The 23786-nt window shown below is 34.0% G+C and overlaps 1 protein-coding gene across 2 annotated transcripts in view; it reads right to left on the bottom strand.

Annotated features, from left to right (window-relative positions):
• Positions 1–2167: 2167 nt before the first annotated feature.
• The window catches only part of LOC149770778 (F-box/WD repeat-containing protein 8-like), a 49948-nt gene continuing 28329 nt past the window's right edge, over positions 2168–23786 (bottom strand). Inside the window, exons 9-11 of one of the 2 annotated variants that reach the window (XM_089949126.1) lie at positions 21292–21465; positions 19752–19862; positions 2168–9408 (exon numbers count right to left, since the gene is read on the bottom strand). In XM_089949126.1, the coding sequence (XP_089805252.1) occupies positions 9261–9408; positions 19752–19862; positions 21292–21465 (433 nt within the window). In that variant the 3' untranslated portion in view covers positions 2168–9260. Of the gene's footprint in view, positions 9409–13575; positions 13784–19751; positions 19863–21291; positions 21466–23786 lie in introns of those variants that run through there. The other variant, XM_089949127.1, reaches the window with a different exon arrangement.

Below are 23786 nucleotides of genomic sequence, written 5' to 3'. Positions count from 1 at the left end.
ATACCAGAACAAAATGTAACTGATTCCGAATAAAAAATGGGGATCATCTGATCTCAGACATTATATCATGAAACCTCCTGCAAGCAGTGAGGGCATAAAACAAAAAACCAGTAAAACTAGTTTATAATTATCTTCTTGGAACCTCTAAAATTACTGTTAATATAACTAAGAGTGGCCCGGGGGTGGCCGAGTAGTCATAAAGCGCTTGCCGTTACCGATCACTGCCATACCAGGCTCTGTCAATGCGAGTCTCGGGTTCTGCCAATGCGAATATGAGAAAACTTGCCAGTAGCTTCAAAAAAAAAAAAAATCATGTCATGGTAGATCTTTTTTGTCTACCATTCGGTGATGTTACACGACTGTCATTTCATGATGTACGGCATTTAACTGTCATTTAGTGATGTATGGTATGCGTCTAACATTTAGTGATGGTTGATATGTGATTGTGATTTAATGACGACGTGTTAATACTACTTTAATTTAGCGATGTGTGGAATGTGATTGTCATGCGATGTATGGTAAATGACAGTCATTAAGTGATGCATGATATGTGATTATTATTTAGTGATGTCTAATATACTGACAGAATTAATGACACTGTCGCAACCAGAAAGTCAATATTTGAATTTTGTTGACATTAAGACAAGGAAACAGGCCAGGAAAATATTGATCTTGTGTTATTTAGCAAAATTACTAAATAACATGCTCACTGCTGGCAGATTAATATTATATTTGGGTTTACATCTAAACAAGAAACGTATACATGTATGCACAAAACATGTAGATTTTTTCTCCATATATCCAGTTAATTAACCTAAAACGAACAGCTTCAAATGAAGCATTAACAATCAAGTGTTTCTTATTTTCTCCAGTTAGTCAATCAGTAAAATCATGAACTTTAATAAAATTTTCGTTATTTATATTTAAGTTAAAAAATTTTTGATTTAAATGTTTTCCTAATTATTAAAAATATTAATTTCTAATGCAAAATTGTGAATTTCTGCATATGAAATGGAATCATATTTGTGAAAGAAGAATCAGTAACTATTAATTGTCAATGCGTTATTTTGTATGCCAATTTTCTAGTTTACTGCAGCAATGAAAGTGATGACTGCTTTTTACCTTTAACAATCAAATAAACTAATGTTTGCATGAAGTTTGAGGTAGAATAACATTAAATAGTTAGAAAAATTAATGAAATGGTATGGTATATGATGATTCTATTTACATTTACACTCTTGAAATGAATTGTTTTTATACAATGAATATCCTTTTCGCCAAAAATAACCCTTATTCCCACTTGAGAAAATATGGTTGAAACAAGTAAATTATTGCAATATTCCAACTATAATTATAACAAACACAATATTTATATTTCTGCGATTGACTTAAAAGGTATAAATATAAGGAATATCTGTATGATTCCATTTTGCTCCATTTAAAAAAACAAACAACCCATCTCCATTGTTTTTATTAAAAGTGCAATACATAAAATCGTGAACCATTTGAGATTGAGAGAATGAGCATGATAATTTGCCATGTAAAGCCTGGCTTAGAAGCAAGTGCGAATGGAATAGTATTTTGGTATTAATGACAACATATATGGGTGTTGTGACCTATATTTTTTAAAAGTTGTGACCTATATTTGGAGCAAGAATGTTTACTAAAGAAGACTGTGCCAAAACTATAAAAGAAACACGTTTGGTTAAAAGTAAGGTTCTAATAATTCAGTAAAATAGGAAACATGACTGCTTCTTGCAAGCTATAGCAACTATTTTCCCAGCCGGTCTCCACTTCCTGATTAATGTAAACAACCTACACTCAGTTGCTAAAGCCTCATTTTCCTTTTTGTGATTGATATTAGGAATGGCAACTTTTACCATGAATGCTGTTTGATTTGGACCATGGTGGATTCGAACCAAATTATGGGCTGATTTGGACCATGGTGGATTTGAACCAATTCATGGGCTGATTAGAACCAAATTACAGGCTGATCTGGAACACGTGAAATATTATTTGAAAAACATCAAACACACATACCTGATTTATTTTAGTACTTATTACTGTTTCTGCAAACATAGTAAGATAATGTAAAAAGTTGATTATCAGCTCTTAATTTTAGTTCTACATAAATTTATAGTAAAAAAAAGAAAACAGATATAAGCTATAAAATTTACAATTTTAATAACCCCCAATCTTTTAAATGTTCATAATAAAGAAAATGCAAAGCTATTAACAAAAGATCACAATGTTATATAAAATCAGCATTATATTGGTGTTCTTGAATGGTATTAAATTCAGTAAGCTGAAAGTACTTTAACTGATCAAACAGGTTTTGCAAACTGACGACCAGATGTTCTCACTGTTATTGTTTGCAATTAAATTACAGACATGTTTTTCAAACAATGTATTAGACACAGTGACAATGTGATGAATAATTCAATTCAGTGTGTTAGCAACTGCATAAAATTAAATGAGGAAGGAATACAATAACCCAAGATACTTTACAGAAAGATTAGTAATATATATTTCATCATTCTAAAGAGATAACACAACCATTTTAATTATATTATCATTTTCTTTATCATAATTATTACGTGGTGCACAGGATTAGCAAAATAAAAATGTATGATATTGACATATGATATTGTATGGATTTGACAGGATCTCAGCAAAGTGAGCCCGAGAATTTGAAGCAACAGGAGGGAATTTTCTTTAGTGGAGTCCCTATTTTTCTACAGAGAACAGTTTTCATGTTAAGTGCCAATTCTGCATAAATCAAACAAAAGCCTTAATATACGCAGACTGGGATTTACACCAGAACAAATATTTACTGCACAGGATTTCTTCAGACCTTTTTAGTGTGTTTTGATTTGCATAAAATTTAATTATACACCATGAATTCCAAGAAAAAAATTACAGTACTGTAAAAACATAAATAAAATATATTGCATCATTTTAAAGAGATACATCACCATTTTCATTACATTATCATTTTATTTATTGTAATTTATATGAAGTCCACAAGATGAGCAAAATATATACACACGATAATGTAATGAATTAGATCATAAATTTAACAGTACCGGTAATCCAATTTAAATTTTGGTATAAAAGTTATTTTTAGAACTATTAGTACATAGTACAATATACCTTATAACGATACTTTTTACATAACTCTAACAAAGGCATTAACATCCACAGCCATATGCGATATGCTGCCTGTTGTCAAACTTTAAATTGTACTATTTTTCAATGAAATACAGTAATCTATTTCAATCTTGTACGAAGTTGGGTCAGCTACTTAAAAAATATTTTACCATTATGATGGCTATGCAAGATAAACTGTCTTACATTATATCATTTGAATACAAATGATAATGGGTTTTGTTTCCATAAATGTAGTTTTAAACTGCGCAGTGTTACTCAGAAAAATGAGAAATGTTATATTTGAAACATCTGCAGATGTTAGATTTAAATCTAAGACAAAACTTAATAATATTTCTTATGGCCCTAAACAGCTTCTAATGTCATCTGAATCAGCCTGGTGTTTGGTCCGAATCAGATCGTAATCTGGTCTGAATAAGCATGCTCAAAATCAGCCATGGTCCGAATTAACCATAGTCCAAATCAGCCTTTACCCTCTTCCAACACACCTATTGCCAAATGGGTCTATTGTAGTCCAGACCCCATATTCTCCACATGTTTTGAGGAAAAAGCAGAGGCGTAAACTCAGTGTCCCAAAACTTGTCCGCCTACAGCTTTAACAATAATAAAGATAATGATATTATCTATCTCATCTTGGGTCCCTCTTCTAGACTTACATAATTTCCATGACACAGCTGAACCCTTAGTATCCCATTAGGCAGGGCAAACTACTAACATCACAACAAGCAATGGTGCTTGTACTTAAATCCACCTTGTGCTAAAAAGAGGCCATAACATCACTGTGTCCGGCTGCCAACATATCGTTTTTGGACAAAGCACAGAGAGACACTTAGTTACACGGAGTAATTCACAACATATCAGTAAAAAATAAAGTTTTTATTTGCACTTCACTCACTATGTAATGTTTTGATATATTCAACTATAATATACGAGTGGGTACAGTAATAATTGTGTACATTTTATTTCTTCATCATCCTTTTGTATTGTTTTCAAATCTACGTGGAGTAAAACTCTTGTATATGCACATTAAAGGAATATATATATATATATATATATATATATATATATATATATATATATATATATATATATATATATATATATATTTGTGTGTGTGTGTGTGTGCCCATGTGTGTGTGTGTTTCCCGGTGAATGAGTTGAAACCAATATACATTTATATCTACTTTGTTTCATTTTCAGTTAGTTTTGTGCAAAATGTGTATCATTTTAAGGGTGACTGTCGTCATTAGGGACAGCAGTTTTTGTATTACTGTTTCCACTAATAGATGCATAAAATTATACCTCCCAACAAAATGTAGTTGTATATATCTTTTAATTAAGGAAATTATTATCCACGTAGTATAAATATAATCAACCAGTGCTGCTCTTTTCAACACCGTAACTCTAATGAACATAATGCATTCTTATATGGTCTAAGCTGTCATTCAATTATGATTTGTTTGTAAAACAGACATTGAAATAAACATATAAATATCCTCTCCTTTTTTCTTAACTTTGTTACTGATTAACACATCAGAATCAGAAAAAAATGAATAAAATCACTAAATTATAATACCCCAAAATATCCCCAAACAAACACTGATGCATTGTTTCTAAATAAGTGAAATATATAATGCAACATTTCTAGATTATGCATGAATAATATCACATCAACTAAGTAGAGTAATTTTATGCGCTAAACAAAATATAAGAAATAGTCACTTTCCTACATACACCCCTCTCTATTTAAAACATGAATCACATAAAAGAAAACTTCATCAACATTTTTAATAGTGGGGGGGGGACTGACAGTTCCATTGGAATTTCCATTTCAAAATATTCAGGTTATATCTACTGGTGATGAAATGCATGCAATTTTGTGTATTATACTGTTCTAGAAAGATTCATCAAATTTGATATGTTTTATACAGTCTGCAGGCTTAAGCACCAATGTAACTAAAATGCACATGCATATTCAGATTAACAATTTAGTGCCTGGTACATGGTTTTCAGCAGGAACAATAAGAACAACAACACAGAAAAGAACACTGAATGTCATTATGTTGGTTCACCTTGTCCGAATGGCTATTTTTAGAAACTGATGTCACTGTGTGTGATGTTTCCCAGAGGTAAAAGGTACAATCGCCATACAGGAGTGTTATGGGTATCAGTGACCACTACTGATATACTGACTAACACTTAATGGGATACAATTTATTTTATTTATGATTTAAGCTGATTGAGAAATCAGGAATTTATGATTTATTTGCATGCGGCGTTAATCTGTGAATTGCTATTTGAGAATGGTGAAATTCACACCAAAATCGTGAGGGTTGGCAGGTCTAATTACAGCATAATTTCAGTTTTGTTATCTAAATGCAATTCTGGAGAATCTTTTTAAAAAGACTGCATAACAGTGAATTCACAAGTTTTTGAGTTACCAATTTTCATGATTTTGTGTTGCAGACCTTCCAACCCTGACGAGTCCGTATCAAGTAAGGCAGTTGATTTTTTTTTCCATAAGTCTGACCAGTTTTCAGTAAGGTGTAACAAAATATGTAGTTAAAAGTATTCAGAACAAACAGCGATGATAAACAATATATTCAACTGAAAAGTTTGTAAAGTATGCATAGACTTTATTTACCACTAGTACAGTGCACAAATTTTAGTTCCAAACCCTATGCAGCTCAAAGGCTTGTTGCTGTCTCCAAACTTGACGTAATTTCTTGAAATTCTTTTTCCATTTCACATGACGATGTCAATCATATTTTCTGCCATGAGTCATACTCAAACTGGCATGCAATGTCCAATAAACGTAATTGTGTCCTATCCAGCTTTTATTCACAAGAATCTGAATATTCCTTTTTATTTTTCCTGTGTTGATTATTAATATTTTTCAAGAGGCTTATTTTTCCTTTCGTCTTAAACCTGCATCTCTTTCTGGATGCCATTTTTAAAAAACATTATATGATCAACAGTTTGATCATGCAAATGCTTCACATGAACAAATAGGTGCAGATTAAAGCATCTGATGTGCTGCTGTAAAGTTAGTCTGGTTTCCCAGCCAATTTCACTACTTCTAATATGAAATCTGGTTCCAAATCAAACACGGATGAACATATTTATTCCGGAGTTTACATCAATGATCATTTTTCCGTAGTTTTTGCTTTTATGCCGTAAGTTCGTATTTTAAGGGTAATTTTCATAAGACTTACGGCAAAATCGTAAGAGTTGCCAGGTCTGGTGTTGCCTTGTGTTTGTCTCAAAATGAAAAATTTAAAGACCCAACAAACATTTACTGATGAAGTCATTAGTTATCTATCCCTGAAACCACCAATTTATGTATCAATCAATGTTTAATATTTTGCATAACCACAAAAATTTGATGCCCATAAAAATAACTGAATTTGCAGCGTACTTTAGTCCTGAGAAACCTGTCAAAAGTCCCAATGTTAAATTACATAGAACTCTTCAAACAGTGGTCTCAATGCTTATTATTTGGCACTTTCAAACAGTGAGGAGTTCCTATGTTAATTAAGCAGGACTTTTCAAACAGTTTGGAGTTCCGATCTTAATTATATAGGACTTTTCAAACAGTGAGATACCAATATTAATTATGAAGCACTTTTCAACAGAGTAACAATGTTAGTTATATGGTACTTTTCAAACAATGGGAAATACCAATATTAATTATAAACGGAGTCTGAACTGCTAAATATATGACACTTTTCAAAAAGTGCGGAGTCAAGTGCATATTTTTAGAAATTTCTGACTCTGAGACTCTCACGACCGGGTCAAAAAGAAATCATGATCATTTAATATTGTGGAATACATGTAACAGTCATGAGGAAAATATTGTACTATTAAAAATTAATGTAACAAACAATGGATAACAAATCATAACTACTTAATATTATATTCTTTTGCTGAATACACACTTATTTTAATGTTTCAACTGTCTTTTTTAAACATCAAACTTTACCTTGATACATCTGAGATACAGTGCTGATCAAAGGATCTTTTACAAGAAAAACTGCTTTGTCTCATATATGTTAAACAATATGGTAAAAATGAAGCTGTTGCAGTTACCTGGCCATCAACAGCTGAGTGTGGTGAAATCTCTCTCTCAATAATACTTTTACAACTTCTGTCAACAGCAAAGCATTAGATTCTGGTCCAGTAAAAATGTAAAGATAGCTTTTCTTTTACCTACTTGCAGGAAATAATAAAATGCATTCAAATTTCAATTCCATAGAAACACCAAAGCAATGACCCGTTAAAATTAAGTTTCCACTACGACATTAATTGATGCAATACTCATACTGGGCACTTAATAAATAACTATTTGGCTAAACGGCATAATGTACACAACGTTTTAATCATGTATGTGCACATAATGATCAGAGGAGTTACCTCCTTTCATTTATGTTGAGAACTCTCCACTCTGGAAGTTCATTTTTTCTTTACCAGTATGGTTGCAACCAATAAAAGACATAAAATATGTACTTTTGAGACTAACTTAACCTGCAATGACACCCCATGCATTAATGTTGGTAGGTTCGGAGAAAATCATTCTGTTCCAAAAGCATTTTAAGGTTTCTTCCCATGTTCAAGGCATGTTTAAACTGAGAGATAGAAACTTTCAAGTGGTTATCTGCATAAAAGCTGTAGCTAAATAGAAGGCTGTGTGTTTATTTTGATATGTAAAAGCACTAAGTTAAATATGTTACATCATTTTACAAAAGAATCATGATCTTTTATTACAAACACTTATTTGTAAAAAAAAATAAAACAAGACATAAAAATGGAACACTTCTGTAATGGCAAGAGGAATAAAAGTAAGTGTATATTTAATAATGTTCAGTGTTAAAATTGGAGAGAGACATAGTGATCCATATATTCTTGGAATGACTGAAGAAAAACTGAATGTTCCATGATAACACAACTAAAGCAAGATATCTACTGGAAGTCAACCTACAACCATTTTGGATTAAGTATGGCAGCATCACCTTCCATACACCAGTGCATTGTTTTACCAGCTATATCCTGTTTCCAGAAACTAAGACAAAAATAAACTGTGCAGAATGTCACCATTTATGGACAGATGGTTTGAGAACTGTTCTTAATAACTGCATTTAACCTCACACAGAAACTATGTTCCAATGTGGTGCTATGCTTAAGATGTACAAGTTGCAGCAGACTTACTTGTAGTCATCTGCCGCTATGCTCAAAATTAATTTATAGTAAGCATGTGTACAATAATTAAACTGACGCAGAGGCTCCTTTGCACATCTTAAAATTCTTTGGCTTCTGTGGCTGGGTTTTTAAAGACTGCTTACTGCTCTCTAATACAACTCCAAGCTAAGTTCACTCCATGGATAAAGATCTCAAGTTAGATTTAAGATGTATTCCTGAACATCATATTTCTTTTGCTGTTGTTTTTCAGTATTAGCTGAAAGTACATATTTCAGCAGTCTGACTGAACAAGTAAATAACAGAGCTGCCCTTAAGTATATTCCTCTTAAAACATCTTGAACAATGCAATAAAAATTAAATAAGACCAAAAAAATCAAAACACTCAAGTGTTTCAGCTAAAATAAATTTTGGGGATGGTCTCTCATTTTTATCTCATCTCTGCCAAAATTAGGCAGACTTTTAATCAAAGACTAAAAAATCACCATGGAACACCTCTGGTCACTTTATTACTTATAACACCTCGAAAAACATCCCACAACAGCTCATAAACTCTCCAGGTTACAACAGCAATGTAATCAATTAACAACTAGTCATGCACACATGTTAGGCTTCTTAATCTGTTTACTTGTCCATTCATCAATCTGGTCCCCATTAAACTGGTTCTATTTGGTTTCAAATGTGTGGATGGAATATGTACAAATAACACTTTCTTTTTTTTCCTTTGTCAAATTAAAAAAAAAAATCTTTTCATTTTAAAATGCAGTAGATTTCAACAATAAAACGGTATGTACAGTAGGCAGCCTTTAAATCTGTATTTTCGTTCTACCTCCTGTAGAATCACATGTATGAACATGACAATAACTAATGGGCTCCAACATCAGGATACACATTTAGGACTAAAATTGAAGTTTATCATAAGGTACAGCCAAGTTAAGGTTGTAATGAGAAGCCAAGGGTTCATCATAGGTGGAAAGGCATATCTCAGGAACTCCTTGTGTCATTTGGTTGGCTAGGAAGTCATATATCTGCACTGAGCCCCGATCCCTGAAATTACAATAAAAACATAAGATTTGTCACTGTATATTTCTGGCTGCATCTCTGAACCACACAATATGGCATCATAGAACACCAGACATTTCTTAGGTACAGATCAAATTTACTGGCTGACATAAGTATGCTCATTTACAAAACTTCATATTTCTTTGAAACCAAGGTCTATATTTGTTTTATTACGTGATTCACTTCAAAGCTTTGAATTTCAATGGGTCTCACCATAACTAATATACATGAATATTTTTCAGTACTATACTTTAATCCAAATAAAGACATAACAGTGTCTAAAATCTTACATTCAAACCTAAGCATAAAATATTTTTTTTTCCTTATCAAACCTTTTCAAAGAATGAATCCCATTCAAACAGACTCTCTTATGTCACTGCATTAAAGCAATGATGTAAATGGAACTGTTATGTCATGTTCCTTGGAAAGTTTTTATAGCAGGATAAGTACTAGAGTTATTTGCAGTAGTGAGCTGCCAATGGAACTTCTTGCTTCAATTTGCTTGGCAGGGCTTGAAATAGGAGAACTTTGTGTGGGAAACCAAACTTAGTAGGCAGTGCCTGAAGGGGCCATAACTGCTCTAAATGATGACACAGAAGGCTTGAAATCCAACCTATTGGAGGTCAATGGTAAACAGGTGCACGATAAATTGAATTGCTTTATGGAGATAAAGTTATGGAAGGACAGCCTTTGGTCATAACTCTTCTAAATGATTTTGTGGAAAACTGGAAATAAAAAGTCTCATCAATATAAATGTTAAAATCCATACCATGATCAGAAAACAATCAGGGGCCATAACTCCTGTAAATTATTTTATGGATTACTAGAGAGCAAACCAGTTCAAGGTCTGGGTATTAGAAAGGTACATGGTAAATTTCCTTTGAATCCAAAGCTGTGCAGCAGAAACAAAATCCAACAATCAGAGCATAGCTTCTACAAATGCCAGGATACACTGGAAATCAAACTTGTGCAAGGTCCCATAAGAACAGATTTTCAAGTTGTATTCGGTTGAAGTCACACAATCCTTGGTAAAATTATCTGCAGACATTAAAGTAAAGAGGGCTGAAAATCGTGGGCCATCAGTCCTCCAAAATGATGACATGGAAGATTGAAAATTTAAGTCCACTGAAGTCTCCTCAGTATAAAATATGTTGTTGGTTACAAAGGGAATTTTAACACATTATTAACTACAAGCATATTATGCTGTAGAAATGGAAACTTAATGTCTCTCCCAATGACAAAATGAACCAGCCAACTCTGGTTGGCCGCTAATCAATATTAAGCTTATGGTAAATTAATTTAAAATCCAACAAGTCTCTGAAGAGTTATATTGCAGAAACAAAATTGTTGATGGATGGATGGACAATGGGATTACTAGATAACACTACTTAAAAAATGTGTCACATTCAAAGTTGCAATTCAAATAATCTTCAAGATTTCTTGTTCTTGTCAGCAAATTTGAAAATGTGATACTGACTGAATTAATAACTATGATCCCTTCTACTATTTATGAAAAAGTAGCTTTACTGCTAATATTGGAACTCCATTCAAAATTTCTTCATATGTCTTTGGTCACTCTGGCCATTATCATTTCTACATCACATGAATGGAAATGGTGCATGCAAACTTTCAATATAGCTTTGCCAACATTCAATACTGAATAAATGCAATAATGCAGAACAAACAGGACTCAGATTAAAGCTCCATCCCCCATCCATCCAAAACTTAGTTAATAATATGATGATTCTGTTGCTCTCCAAATGAAGAATAATTAAAAATATTCCGTATAACTGGACAAGAGAAGGGGGCCATTAAAATCTAGCAGACCACATGATATGTAAATAAGCTAGGATAATTTCCAGGAAGTTTGCTGCATAGATATCATGATATAAACACAATGTCAAATCATCAGCTTGACACATGCAACTGTCCACAGTCCATCCATATTTAGCTCGAGGATTGAAAATCAAAGTGTAGAACACACTCTAAGCATCCCAGTGTCACTGCCAAACCCCAAAGATAAGCAAGGCTACAAGTTTAATACCAGTTTACAGGATGAGAAAACAAGTCTCATTTTCAAAACATTCAACTTACCGAGTGTACTCAATACTACATTTAGTCCAAAATATCAAGGTTTACCAAAAATAAACAATCTGAGCTCGATGATCTGGATGGAGAATGCTGTGAGAATAATAATTTTGTATAACAATTTTCAAAGACCACATTGCAATATAAGTTAAAAACTGATTTTGAAAGAAAATGCACCTTTAAAATATATATACAAGATAGATTAAGGCAAATCACATGACATCTTGTCAGTCAATGATCATAGGATTGAAAATACTGATAGACTTCAGAGGTGAAGTGACAGTAATTTACACGAGACTTAATCAATGCTATTCATTCTCCTTTTTACTATCATTAACAGAGTGCTGTGAAGAAAAAAATCTTAAAAATATTATTCAAAATGTTCTTTTCATTCACTAAAGAGTATATATTAACAGAACATTCTTTGAGACATTATTGTGGTGATTTCCTTTAAAAAGAATTTTCTTTTAGCGTTTTATGAATATACAAAATCTAAGGGAAATAACTAGTACAAAAGCAAATCATTTACCTAATTTGAGTTGTTTTCCTTGATATATAAATGTCGTTCAGGTCTGATGGATCAATGCCTTGTTGCAAGTTTTAGTAACATATCATTTGTTACTATTAGTAGCATATAAACCAATCTAAATGTACAAGTCCTTTCTAGAATATTAGAGGTGTGTAAATATACAAAAACAACAGAGGGCTGTTCCAGTAAAAAATATATCCCCCAGGGGGAAGGCACTTTCAAATTCAACCAACCCACAACAGAAGCAATTAAAAAACATTATGATCAACTGTCAGATATGTTTTAATCGAAAAACACTGCCCCCTACAGAAGCATACTTTTAAACATAATTTCTGGCTATGGGTTTGTGGGCAGTAGAAGCGATTTTAATATTGGGTTGGGGACGGAAGTGATTTAAATGACAGCTGGCAGGAGGTAATCTACTGAATTCTTATAGATCATATAATCTACTGCATATTTTTACTTGTATTCATTCATTATTATCAATCTTTTGTCCTTTTGTTTGTTTGTGTGTCAGCCATGTATGTCTCTGATACTGTGAAATCACAAATTTTCATGGTGGCTTATTATTTGTAGATGTCATTGATCAGTCCCTTAATACCTACTAATTTAACGTCCATGAATACAGATTTTATAATAGGGATTTCTATTCTAATACAGACATCATGAATTTGTATCATTACTTAACTGTGTGTTTACTAAAGTGATCACTATATTTTTCTTTGGTCTTAGTCATGCTGCTTTTAATTAGAATAATAGTTAAATCTTGTATTGCTTTAAATGTGTGGTCAGATGCTATGATTCCTTGTTATTATTATTGTTCAATAAATGTTTTGGTAAACTTATAATACATAATTTGTCAGAAAAAAAACCCATTAATGCCTGTGGAAGTGATGTTACATTATTTCTGCCTACTTTTACACTATCATTTCTTTTAAGAATATATATTTCAATTACCGATGTCTTATTTTTATGCTTGTTGCAAGACTAATATAAAGTTTAAAAAAAACAAAAGAAATATAGGAAGTCAAACATTTTTATATCATTAATTAGATTTTTAGAAATGGATGAAACTCAAGGAATCATTTTTCCCAGAGTACTCGTAAAATCAATGTCATTGCAGTTAACTGTATTGCCAACAGCATCATCATCATCACTGATGGCCTAGCAGTAACATTCTGCACTTTCAATCCAGTTGTCACAGGTTCTATCTCCCACTTCTAGTCTTTCATATGAGACTTATACCTATGGCTTGAGGGGCTTTCATGGCAGAGTGGTATAAGATGCTTGTCTTGTGATATAGATCGGGGGGGGGGGGGGGAGGGGGGCCGAGTGGTCTAAAGCATTCACCGTTATAAATCACTGCCATCTCACCTCTGTCTGCGTGGGTTCGAGTCTCGGGTTCAACCTATGTGGCAGTAGCTTCTCATGGGTCAGTGGTTCTTTCCAGGGTTTTCCTGGGTTCTTCCTCCAACATTAATACTGGCCATCATGTATAGCCTATCTTGTGTTGAAAAATGGCATTAAACCCCACAACAACAACAACAACAACAGATCTGAGGGGCTTCCATGGCCGAGTGGTACAAGATGCTTGTCATGTGATTACTTGCCTCCAATGTGTAAATGAGAATGTTGTCAGTTACTTGTCGAAGGTCAGTGGTTCTACATAAGTGGTGTTTGGCGTCTCAAAAGTACTTGTATTTTCTTCAGCAGCAAAAATTGGCTGCCATATATAGTCTTCATCTGAAAATAGTGTAAAGGCCATAAAGATCTACTGAAACCCGAGATCTCATGTCTAAATGACTTTGGCGGTAGGAGACAAACATCAAATCGACTGAGGCTCCATGTGCCCAAGTGTACTAAGGTGCTTGCTTTTACATCACTTGCACATCTCACAGAGTTTTTGTCACAAATCAATCAATTTGGGTTGGTGGTCTTTCGTGTTCTTCCTCCACCTAATATATTGTTTAAAAAAAACAACCAAAAACCAGACCAAACTAAATCAACCAACTAATCCACTGTGGCAACAGCAGCAAAGGTACTAGTCCATAATTTTTGCCATAGCTGTATGAGTTTATAAATTTTGACTCTAGTAATTTTTGTCGACCTTTGAAAATCGTCAATTATGCCTTTGACATTTACCAAAAAGTCATCATCAGTTGGTAGTCAGCATATGAGATGGAGAAGTTGTGAGCAATCCTGCATCACACACTGCCGAAAAGTTTACATTTTAGCTCACTTCAAGTTTCTCTAACAATGTCCATTGTTCCGACTAGAACTGTTATAACTTATTCAAGCTATATTCACTGATATCTGGAGATATGCATCTGTAATAAATATTTGTAACAAAGTATGAGAATGCATCAATGTTTTTCAGTGATACATTTGAATTGAGCAACAACCAGAATCAACAAACCAATAAATAAAATTATTCACATCTCTCAGGCAGAAGTACAGTGTATACTGGTAATCATAATCTGCCAAATTTGCTAATTTTTTTCCAACCATACTGATTCGGTGGACAGAATCACCAAAATGTAAAGAAACAGACCAGAACAGATACAACCAGAAGGTTAAAATCGATTTGATAGATCCTTTAAGTAGCTAAATTCACATTGGTTTAGTTAACTGTACACCCTTTATTGTCTTCCCTTTGATGCAATTTCTTACTGAAGCTGAGAAAATAATGTTGCACACATAAAAAAGAGGCACACTTCTACTCATTATTGTTTTTATTATACTTCTCCATTCCAGCCTGTTCTTATGATCTTGTCTCCCCCCACATACTGTTTGTATCATTTATGATATGTATCTAAATTTGTCAATTACTTTTCCTACTACTATACTAATTGTCTGTGAATATGCATATCAATGTGAAATGCAATGGGGAGACTAAATCCAAGATTGAAAACCTCTACATTTCTGGATGTATTCTGCTTGGATTCCATATTTCTGCACAAAACTCAAGAATTCAGGACTCGCTGTACTAATTCAGTTTTCCCACTGTAAACCTGTGCAAACACCATGATATTAAAATTCAATAACTTAAAATTTTAAGTGCTCATGATCAAATTTGTCTCAGTATAGACACATCTATGATGACAGCTTTTGTGAAAAGAAAACCATAACAGCTGCACCATTTTCTGGACCTACACAAATTTGAAATGTGTGCTTTCAATATTGCACCAAAGAGTCAGCTGCTGATTTCAGTAACAAGTCTTCTAAACTTGGGTCTATAAAGGGATGGAAATTATGTTAATAAAACAATGTCCCTCACTTTTTTCAGTTACAAGTAGGACAAGCTCTCAAAAGAATCTTTTTACTAAAATCTTACTTTCATTATCAATCAATCTGGGACAGTCAAACCCATATATACTCTATTTTATCTTCACTGATTTATAGTATGGTTCTTGTTCTTTCATATCTGTAGTGAGTCCTCCAACAACTCTCAATGGTTGTAATCCTTTTTTGACCATGCTGACTGGACACACTGTAAGATAATGTTCACGTTACAGAAATACCATGGGATAACCAGAGACCAATAAAATCAAATAAAATAGTCAAGTTATCTCCCCTGCAGGGATGCTGCCAGGATTTCAGGCTCTACTCTAAGTTTTGTGTGTGTGTGATCTCCAACGAGGCTGTGGTGGCGGGAGGAATAGCCATTGTTAAATATCTCCCTAACACTTAAATATCTGTCACTCTTTCTTACTGTTCCACTCTGTTAAGGCTCTACTGAAATCGAAATACTCAAAGAGATGTCATCTCTAGTTGTATAGCGATTATTACTGTGATGTCATTGGGCATGGTCACGTGATTGTGATGGGGTCTTGGTTGGGATGGCAGAAAGACCATAGGCTTACTCCATATTTGACAGCTAATTACAATGTTGTCAAAAGAATTAAAAATTTTCTAACAATTCAGTTGGACTTGAATTATATACTTGATTCATAGTCAATGAACAGGTTCTAAAATTGATGTGTTTATTTTGGAGCCATGTTCCTCAAACAATTCACGATTTGAATATACCAAAGGTGAAATTAGTACAGTTGCATCCTAAATTACTATCATGGCTACTTCAAATGTTATTTAATGTGAGACTTTAATGCCAGAATTCATAGCTTCAGTGATTTTTGGGTTAAAAAAATGAATTTGTTCTCAAACAACTCAATTTGGTGCAGATTACTTTGGTATTTTTTTATTGATACTGTTAGAATTCTTGATGTGTAAAAATTACACAAGAAACGAACAACATCAGATCAGAAAATTAATACCACTGGGAAAATACTGATAGGAATATGCAGAAATAATGATATTATTTAAATGGAATATGTGGTGACAATATTAGTGCTGGTTCTACAACTTTGCAAAATACACCTTGTACAAATATTCTGTTGTTTATAACAACACTGTAATAATTTCTGCACACATGAAGTTGACCCACTTTTTACTGTAGTCCCTTGCTAAATAATAGTTTTAGATTTTACAAAACTAAGTACGTTTTATCTTTTGACAATAATACATGATTACAAATATTTAGATTGCAAGAAAATAGAAGTTACAATTTTATTAAAAGTACTGGTACCAGTAAAACTAAAGGAGATGGTAAAAAAGAATCAGGATGAGCAGTTTAGTGGTGTAGTATATCAGAATGAAATCAAGTATTTTTTCATCAATTTCATCATTAGTTAATGACACTGCTTCAAAATGTTGTGTACTAGATAACAGTAATCCAATTTGAAATACAAGTACCAAATGATGGCTTGGAACCAAGTGCCAAAAGGTCTGCAGAAAATATCACCATGATCAAAATATAAATAGGAAGAATTGAACACAAACAGGACAAATTGTATCCATCTTGCTTTGAGTTTACAAAGATCAGTCAGTCTCTTATGTTTAATGTCATTTAATTTTTGCACATATAGAGCATGTACTTCATTTGGTAATACATCTGCATGATTTGAAAGTTTGTCTTGTTATTCTTTTGTTGCCAACTAGAGATCTACACACATGTAATTATGTTGCATATGGATTCTCTGATGTTCCCTATGAGCATTAATATGTTGTTTCTGAATTTAATATGATCCTCCTCCTCTGTGTATGAATATTATTCTGTGCTGAGAACTCCTTTCATTGTCTGCTGTCTGAAATGCATATGCATAACTAGCTTGAACAAGTTACTGTTCTTTATGGTTGTGCAATTTTCAACATCTCACAGGTATGGCCCCATGGGTCTTCTCTCTTTGATATCTCTGTTCCAAAAAGAAAAGTTTTCCAGAGGTCTCACTAGGATTTTAAAAACTAGAAGTCCAGGACTCCCATTTTGGTAAAAATAGGAGTCCCACCAGCAAAAGTTGCAGTCCCCTCCCAGAAAACTAGGCAAATTATAAGAACTATTGGTTGCCATTGAGTTTAATTTCTACATTCTTTATAACACTGACATAGCTCTTGTTTGTCCATCAGAGTGAGTCTGAATTTTGTCAATCCAAGGAAGGTCTTATTCAAAGCACTAAGCTAGGCATCACACACTTTCTTACACTTGGCTACTGTCCCATCCAAACTATCAGTTCTAGCAACTTTAGCACTCTCCTGAATCTCGTTACAATCTTCATCAGTTTTGCCATTGAACCCCAAAATATTCATTCAAGTCCAAGTCTCAACATGTCATGATTCCGAGGTCACGTGCACTGCTTATTCCGCTACACTCAGAAATGAACACAACAATGAAAGCTCAAGTTGTTTATTTGATGTACTGTTATAAATTGATGACAAGTACATCTCTGGGTCTTTCTGCCTCTGAATTCAAGCACTGTAAATATCAGTGGATTTTCCCACCCAACTGCCAGTCAAAGCCTTTGATCTTGCCGCCCAGCTATTGCAGCATGTTCTTTTTGATGTACTCTTATAATGGTGACATGTACATGGGTGGGGGGGCTTTCAGCCACTAAATTCTGTCAGTGTAAATATCAGCACAGCTAATTGATCAACACATTTTCTCACTAAGCAGGTGGCTGAAGCAGGACTGGCAAGTCTTTGAATTTTGCTGCCCACCTATTACATTTGTACGGAAGACTCTCGCCTAAGTGATTTTCTGCATCCCAATAAAAAATTGACATCCAAATACGCGTGATTAAGCATTTTCGAGACCTCTGAGTTTTCACTAACATGAACTCTGCCAAAGATTCACTTCCTTGAATCAGTGCTTTGCTGCCTCTCATGCCAGATTTTTTCTCTTCAATAATGCTGTATTAGGGTTTTAAGTCCAACATTCCCATAGTCTGCTTGTTCAGACATGGTTATCTTGAATTAATATAAGTGGCATATTGTCCATCCAACACGTACATCGGACTCGCACTCAACATCAATTTTGTGCTCAAAATCAAAGACTGGTATTTCCAGTGACATTTTCCCAATGTCCAACAGACCGATATACATGAAATTCATTGTCATCATAGCTATCACCAGCCAGTATTTGCCTACTGAAAACGTCGTCTGAAGACAAACCCTGTTGTGATTCAGCCAATTTGGTTTGCTGTGTGGCCCTTACTTAAAACACGCATTTGCAAAACTTCCATGATGAAAATAAGTTTAAAACTACCATAAAAATGCTTGTTCCAGGGCCAATGAACCAATCAAATTTAGTTTAACAGCCATTCATGTCGAACCGAAGTATCCAGCTATCTGGATGTCACATCAAACGCTGCGAGACTGCTACAGGCAGCGAGAATTACATTGCAAAATGCACTCTTACAGTTAAAAGCTTAATAAAAATTGCATACTGTGCAAAGCACGTTTTATATCTGAAACACTGAAATAAGTTGCTGAACGCGTATCACTTCTTTAAAAGTAAGTGAGTTCGTACAAATTACGTGCACTCATGTGTACTGGCATCATTTTCTGACCCAATGTTTTACTGACGTTAGACCACTAGGAGGGGGTCAGATGCGATTTTAAATATATATTCGGTTTATTTGTTTTTTCTGACAACCCCAGTGGCGATTTCTCATTTTGTTAACACAACCCACAACATAAGTGACTTTCCTAACCAAACTTCCACTGTCAGAATCAAAATAGTTTGAAACACAACCTCCTACAGAAGTTTTTTTGAAGTGCAGTCCCCGGGGGATATATGTTTTACTGGAACAGCCCAGATTGTGATCTACATTTTCAGGGTTGATTTTAGAATAGAAAATTTAAAAAGGGGAATTGTGTGAATACAGGAGAAATTTACTGAAGAAATCAAGCTTGAAAATATGATGTGCATTGTTCATACATTCAATTGATTTTTGAATTCAATTTTGTCAAAATTATCATAATAAATCTAAGTTCGTGGGAAGACCAGAGTAGACTTTAAAAAATTTCCAGATTGCTCCTTCATCAGAGGAGAAGATAAAAAGAGGTGTAAAGATAAAGCCAATACAGTATACTCTAGCTTATTTGAGTCCAACTGCAAATAACATAGATACTGATTTGCAATCCAAAATACACTAGTCTGGCAGATCAGGGTCTATGTTGTTTGTTCTACAGATGACTCCTGACCAACTGCACAGACCATGATCAGTCTGTGTATCATGTGATGACAAATCTGGATCTGTACAGTTTGTAGTTGAACTTGACTAATAAGCAAGTACAGACTGTAAATGTGTCCAAGCCTACAGTATGACTAATCATTAGCTCTGCTGCACTTCTTTAAACAAGCAGAAACACTTACCGACGATGGGCAACATAATTATCAAATTCATCCAGTCTGGGATATTTATTGGAGGGGATATTGCCTACAACCAATGTCCTATCCTGAAAGTGGCAATATCGTACAGGATGCCTGAGAAAAGACAAGGAAAACATGCTTAAGAACTTTTCTTATCCCATACCAGTGCATAAGTCTGTCTCTATTACTCACATACAAGTACATGAGATTGGCTATTTTTCTTTCCTTGTGTACAATATATGTCATGATACTTTACATACTGCATATTACATCTCAGAATTTAATGCAAGATATACACTTAATTTTACCTAGCTGATAGTAATGATTTTGAAAAAAATGTACATGGAACTGAATACAGAAAAATTAGTCTACAAATAAATCAGTCATCTGAACAACCAAAATATGCATATAAGGCTAAGGCTTTATTAATATGAACTATAATCAGAACAAAATGAAGGTTAAGGCCTTTTATCAGAGAATATGAAGTGGTAATATGCAGAAAGATGGGTTTGAAAACCTCAAAAAGCTGTTTCAGCAGCTGGACTAACATTGCAATTCTGTCAGACATACCTCTACTATTAAAAATATAAGGTGCCTTACTAAAATGTACACTTTTTTGTCATCTTCTTTTATTCACTCTTCACTTAATTTATTTATAATCTTAATTTTTATGGCAACCAAATTATTTGGGCTGTGCAAGCTAACATTTCAAATAGTTGCTACAATTTTCAAGGTGGCCTAATGGCTATAAAAAGTTTAAAAGGTACTTTGGGAGCTATTACAGAGTCTACATATTTATGGCATATAGTGACACAGTACCTAGGTTCCAGTTTAACATAGCAACCAATGATATATGACTTTCAAAAAACATTAACACGGAATCTTAATGCTGATGATGTCAATGCCACTGGCGCTTGCAGACATGACAAGAAACATTTGCATATCAGGATATAAACTTTTGACACATAGGTCCAGTTGACAATAGCAACTCATTATGTATGTATGTATGTATGTATGTATGTATGTATGTATGTATGTATGTATGTATGTATGTACACATACATGCACCAAATAATTTTGGATTTCATATATGATTATATTAAAGAAATTTAAACAGAATGACAGAAATATAATGAAACAGGTTAAAGAATAATAATGCATTCCATACAGTAAGTGATCCATTGCCAAGAATAACACAGCACCTTGAACTAAGCTCTCATGCACAAGTGCCTTAACCCAAACTGCCATGCATTCATCCCCAATTAGGATGAAACAAGGTTGACAATATGGACTAGAGGTGCATGAAAACTCAATAGGCAGGCAAAATTATTCCAACAGGTTAGAGTTATTATTCATGCAAAGCAGAAATCAAATTAGTGCCACAGGTAACAGCACCAGCATCCTAAAACACATGGACATGCACTTGTCCCCAAAAATGCTGGAACAGTCAACCATCAGTACTATATATATATATATATATATATATATATATATATATATATATATATATATATATGAGGTAGTAAAGGCAGCTGCATTTTACCTGTTATGCCAATCCCAAAGCTTTGTTTTCATCCTCAGGTCCCATACACAGACAAACCCATCTTCACCACCAGACACAACCTTCCATTCATCCATCTGTACAGAGGAAATAATGCAGCTATGTCCTGACAAAGTAACCACTGGATGCTCCTGCCGCATGTCGTATATTCGGATTCTGTGAAAAAAATCATGCATAATGAATACTCAGTCAACAACAGAAACTCATGTATATATATATATATATATATATATATATATATATATATATATATATATATATAAAACTTACAACCTTTCAAACCAAAACTTCTTCCACCTCCAGACTGGTTTTGGTTTTCATCTGGTTTGGCATTTTGTAGTACAGCAATACAAGTAGGCTATTTAGTGCTGAGGCAACTGGACCAAAGTGCCGTGCCCAAGGGCAAACCATGGTAGCTGACCCAAGCTGACCTGTAGGATTCATTGGATTTTAAACCTACACTCTTTCAGTCCAGCACACAAACCATTCAGCCATCATGGCTTATTACCTCAAGTTCAGAGCTGATAAAGAAATTCTACCAGTGATACCTATTTACAGCCATTAAAGGTATGAAGACACATATCAACAGCAATCAGCGCAGTTAGACAGATTTCATAGCCTCTGCAACATTGTGGCTTAGTAATTAATACAAGGCATTATTGACAGATATGAAGTGTTTACCGTATGCATAAGAAGAAAAAAAAATGCAGAAAACACTATGAATAAGAAGATACTCTACTTTTATGAAGACAAAACTAAACTGGCATTGAACTGCTATATATTGTATAGTAAATACCTGGAGATACTCATTTCACAAATGGGGCAGACCTGGCAACCTTAACAAGATCATCTCAGAAAGGCAACTGATTTTTTTCCATAAGTTTGACCAGTTTTCAGTAATGTGTCACAAATATCATGTACTGCTAATGTCGAGTTGGAAAAAGTGTATTTAAAACGTCTGGCATTCCAAACTGATGCATCAACAGTGAACATTATTTTAATCTGAAATGTTTGTAAACTGCACATACACTTTATTTATCTCTAGTACACTTGCACAAACTTTAGTTCCAAACTCTGTGCAGCTCAAAGTGTTGTTGCTATCTTTCAACTTTATGTAATTCTTGGATATTTTTCTTCATTCCACATTATGATGATTCTCCAACTAATTCCACTAAAGCTAATATGAAACCTGGATCCAAATCAAACATGGTCAAGCCAATTATCTGGATTTTACTGCAACAATCATAGTTCCATAGTTTTTCCTTTTTTTCCTTAAGTCGGTCTTTTAAAGATCATTTTTGTAAGACTTACGACAATATTGTAAGGGTTGGTAGGTCTGCTGGGGCCCCAGGTGGCTTAGTGACCTAAGGTGCTTGCCTTCACAAATCACTGACATCTGTCAGCATGGATCTGAGTCTTGGGCTCAGCCAATGTGGGTATGTGAGAAAGCTTGCCAGCAGCTTCCTGTGGATTGGTGGTTCTTCCTCAACCAAATATACTGGCTGCCATGTATAACCTATCATGCATTGAAAAATGGTATTATACCCAAAACAACAACAACATTTCACAACTAAGTTTGCATAAATAGTAGGCATTTCTGTTTAATTTCAAAAGATGATATGATGGATCTCCTACAGAATGTAAATGCAATAAGTGAACAACTTTTTCCCTGTCAGTACTTACTAATAGCCACACCCTTTTTCCTGTGTTATGTACATGTATTTAGCTTTGGATTCTTACTGCGTTCAATTCTACTTCAGTGTTTGTTCAAAAGACTTTAAACTTGGTTTTGGTTCTCAAAGATTTCATGCCACTTGGGCAATGATGGTCATAATTTCAGCAATTTCACATCATTGGCTTAATTGCATAATCCTGTCTGAATATACATATTTTTGGGGGTGACAAAACGTTTCATGGGTATTCATACCCAATTCTTAAAAGGTATTATCACGTCAAAATGTGTGGGTGTGTTTTGGATTTTTAGCATAGCTTTAAAACATTTTCAGTCATTGCTACAATGTCTGCAGTGTGTTTATAGCGATGTCTAGCACTGGGGCATCATGCTGCAAACATACAGCATAATGTCCCACCTAGTCACATCATCCTTACACCAGGTTGACCTGTCCTACCACTAACCTCTTATGCTGAGCTCCTAGTAAGGCAGCCGCTAGTACAATTTTTAAAAGTTTTTGGTATGATTCGGCCAGGGTTCAAACCCGTGACCTCCTGTATCCAAGGCGGACAATCTAAGCACTAGGCCACCAGAGTAGTCTGGTCAAAATGTAACAAGGTACTCTCTAAACTGAAAGTAAAGCAACATTTTCTTTACATTTGGGACAGTGTGTGTGTGTGTGATTTAGATTTTTAACATAGCTTTATTAATTTTCAGTCATATTGCTACAATGTCTGCAGTGTGACATGTCAGTGTTCACCTTGTAATTAAGTCATAAAAATTTCTCAGTTTTTGCAGCCAATAG

The sequence above is a fragment of the Sinohyriopsis cumingii genome, unplaced genomic scaffold (assembly GCF_028554795.1).
Source record: "Sinohyriopsis cumingii isolate HCF-2022 unplaced genomic scaffold, ASM2855479v2 utg002371l, whole genome shotgun sequence".
NCBI lineage: Eukaryota > Metazoa > Mollusca > Bivalvia > Unionida > Unionidae > Sinohyriopsis > Sinohyriopsis cumingii.
This window is presented reverse-complemented; position numbering and strand designations above follow the sequence as displayed.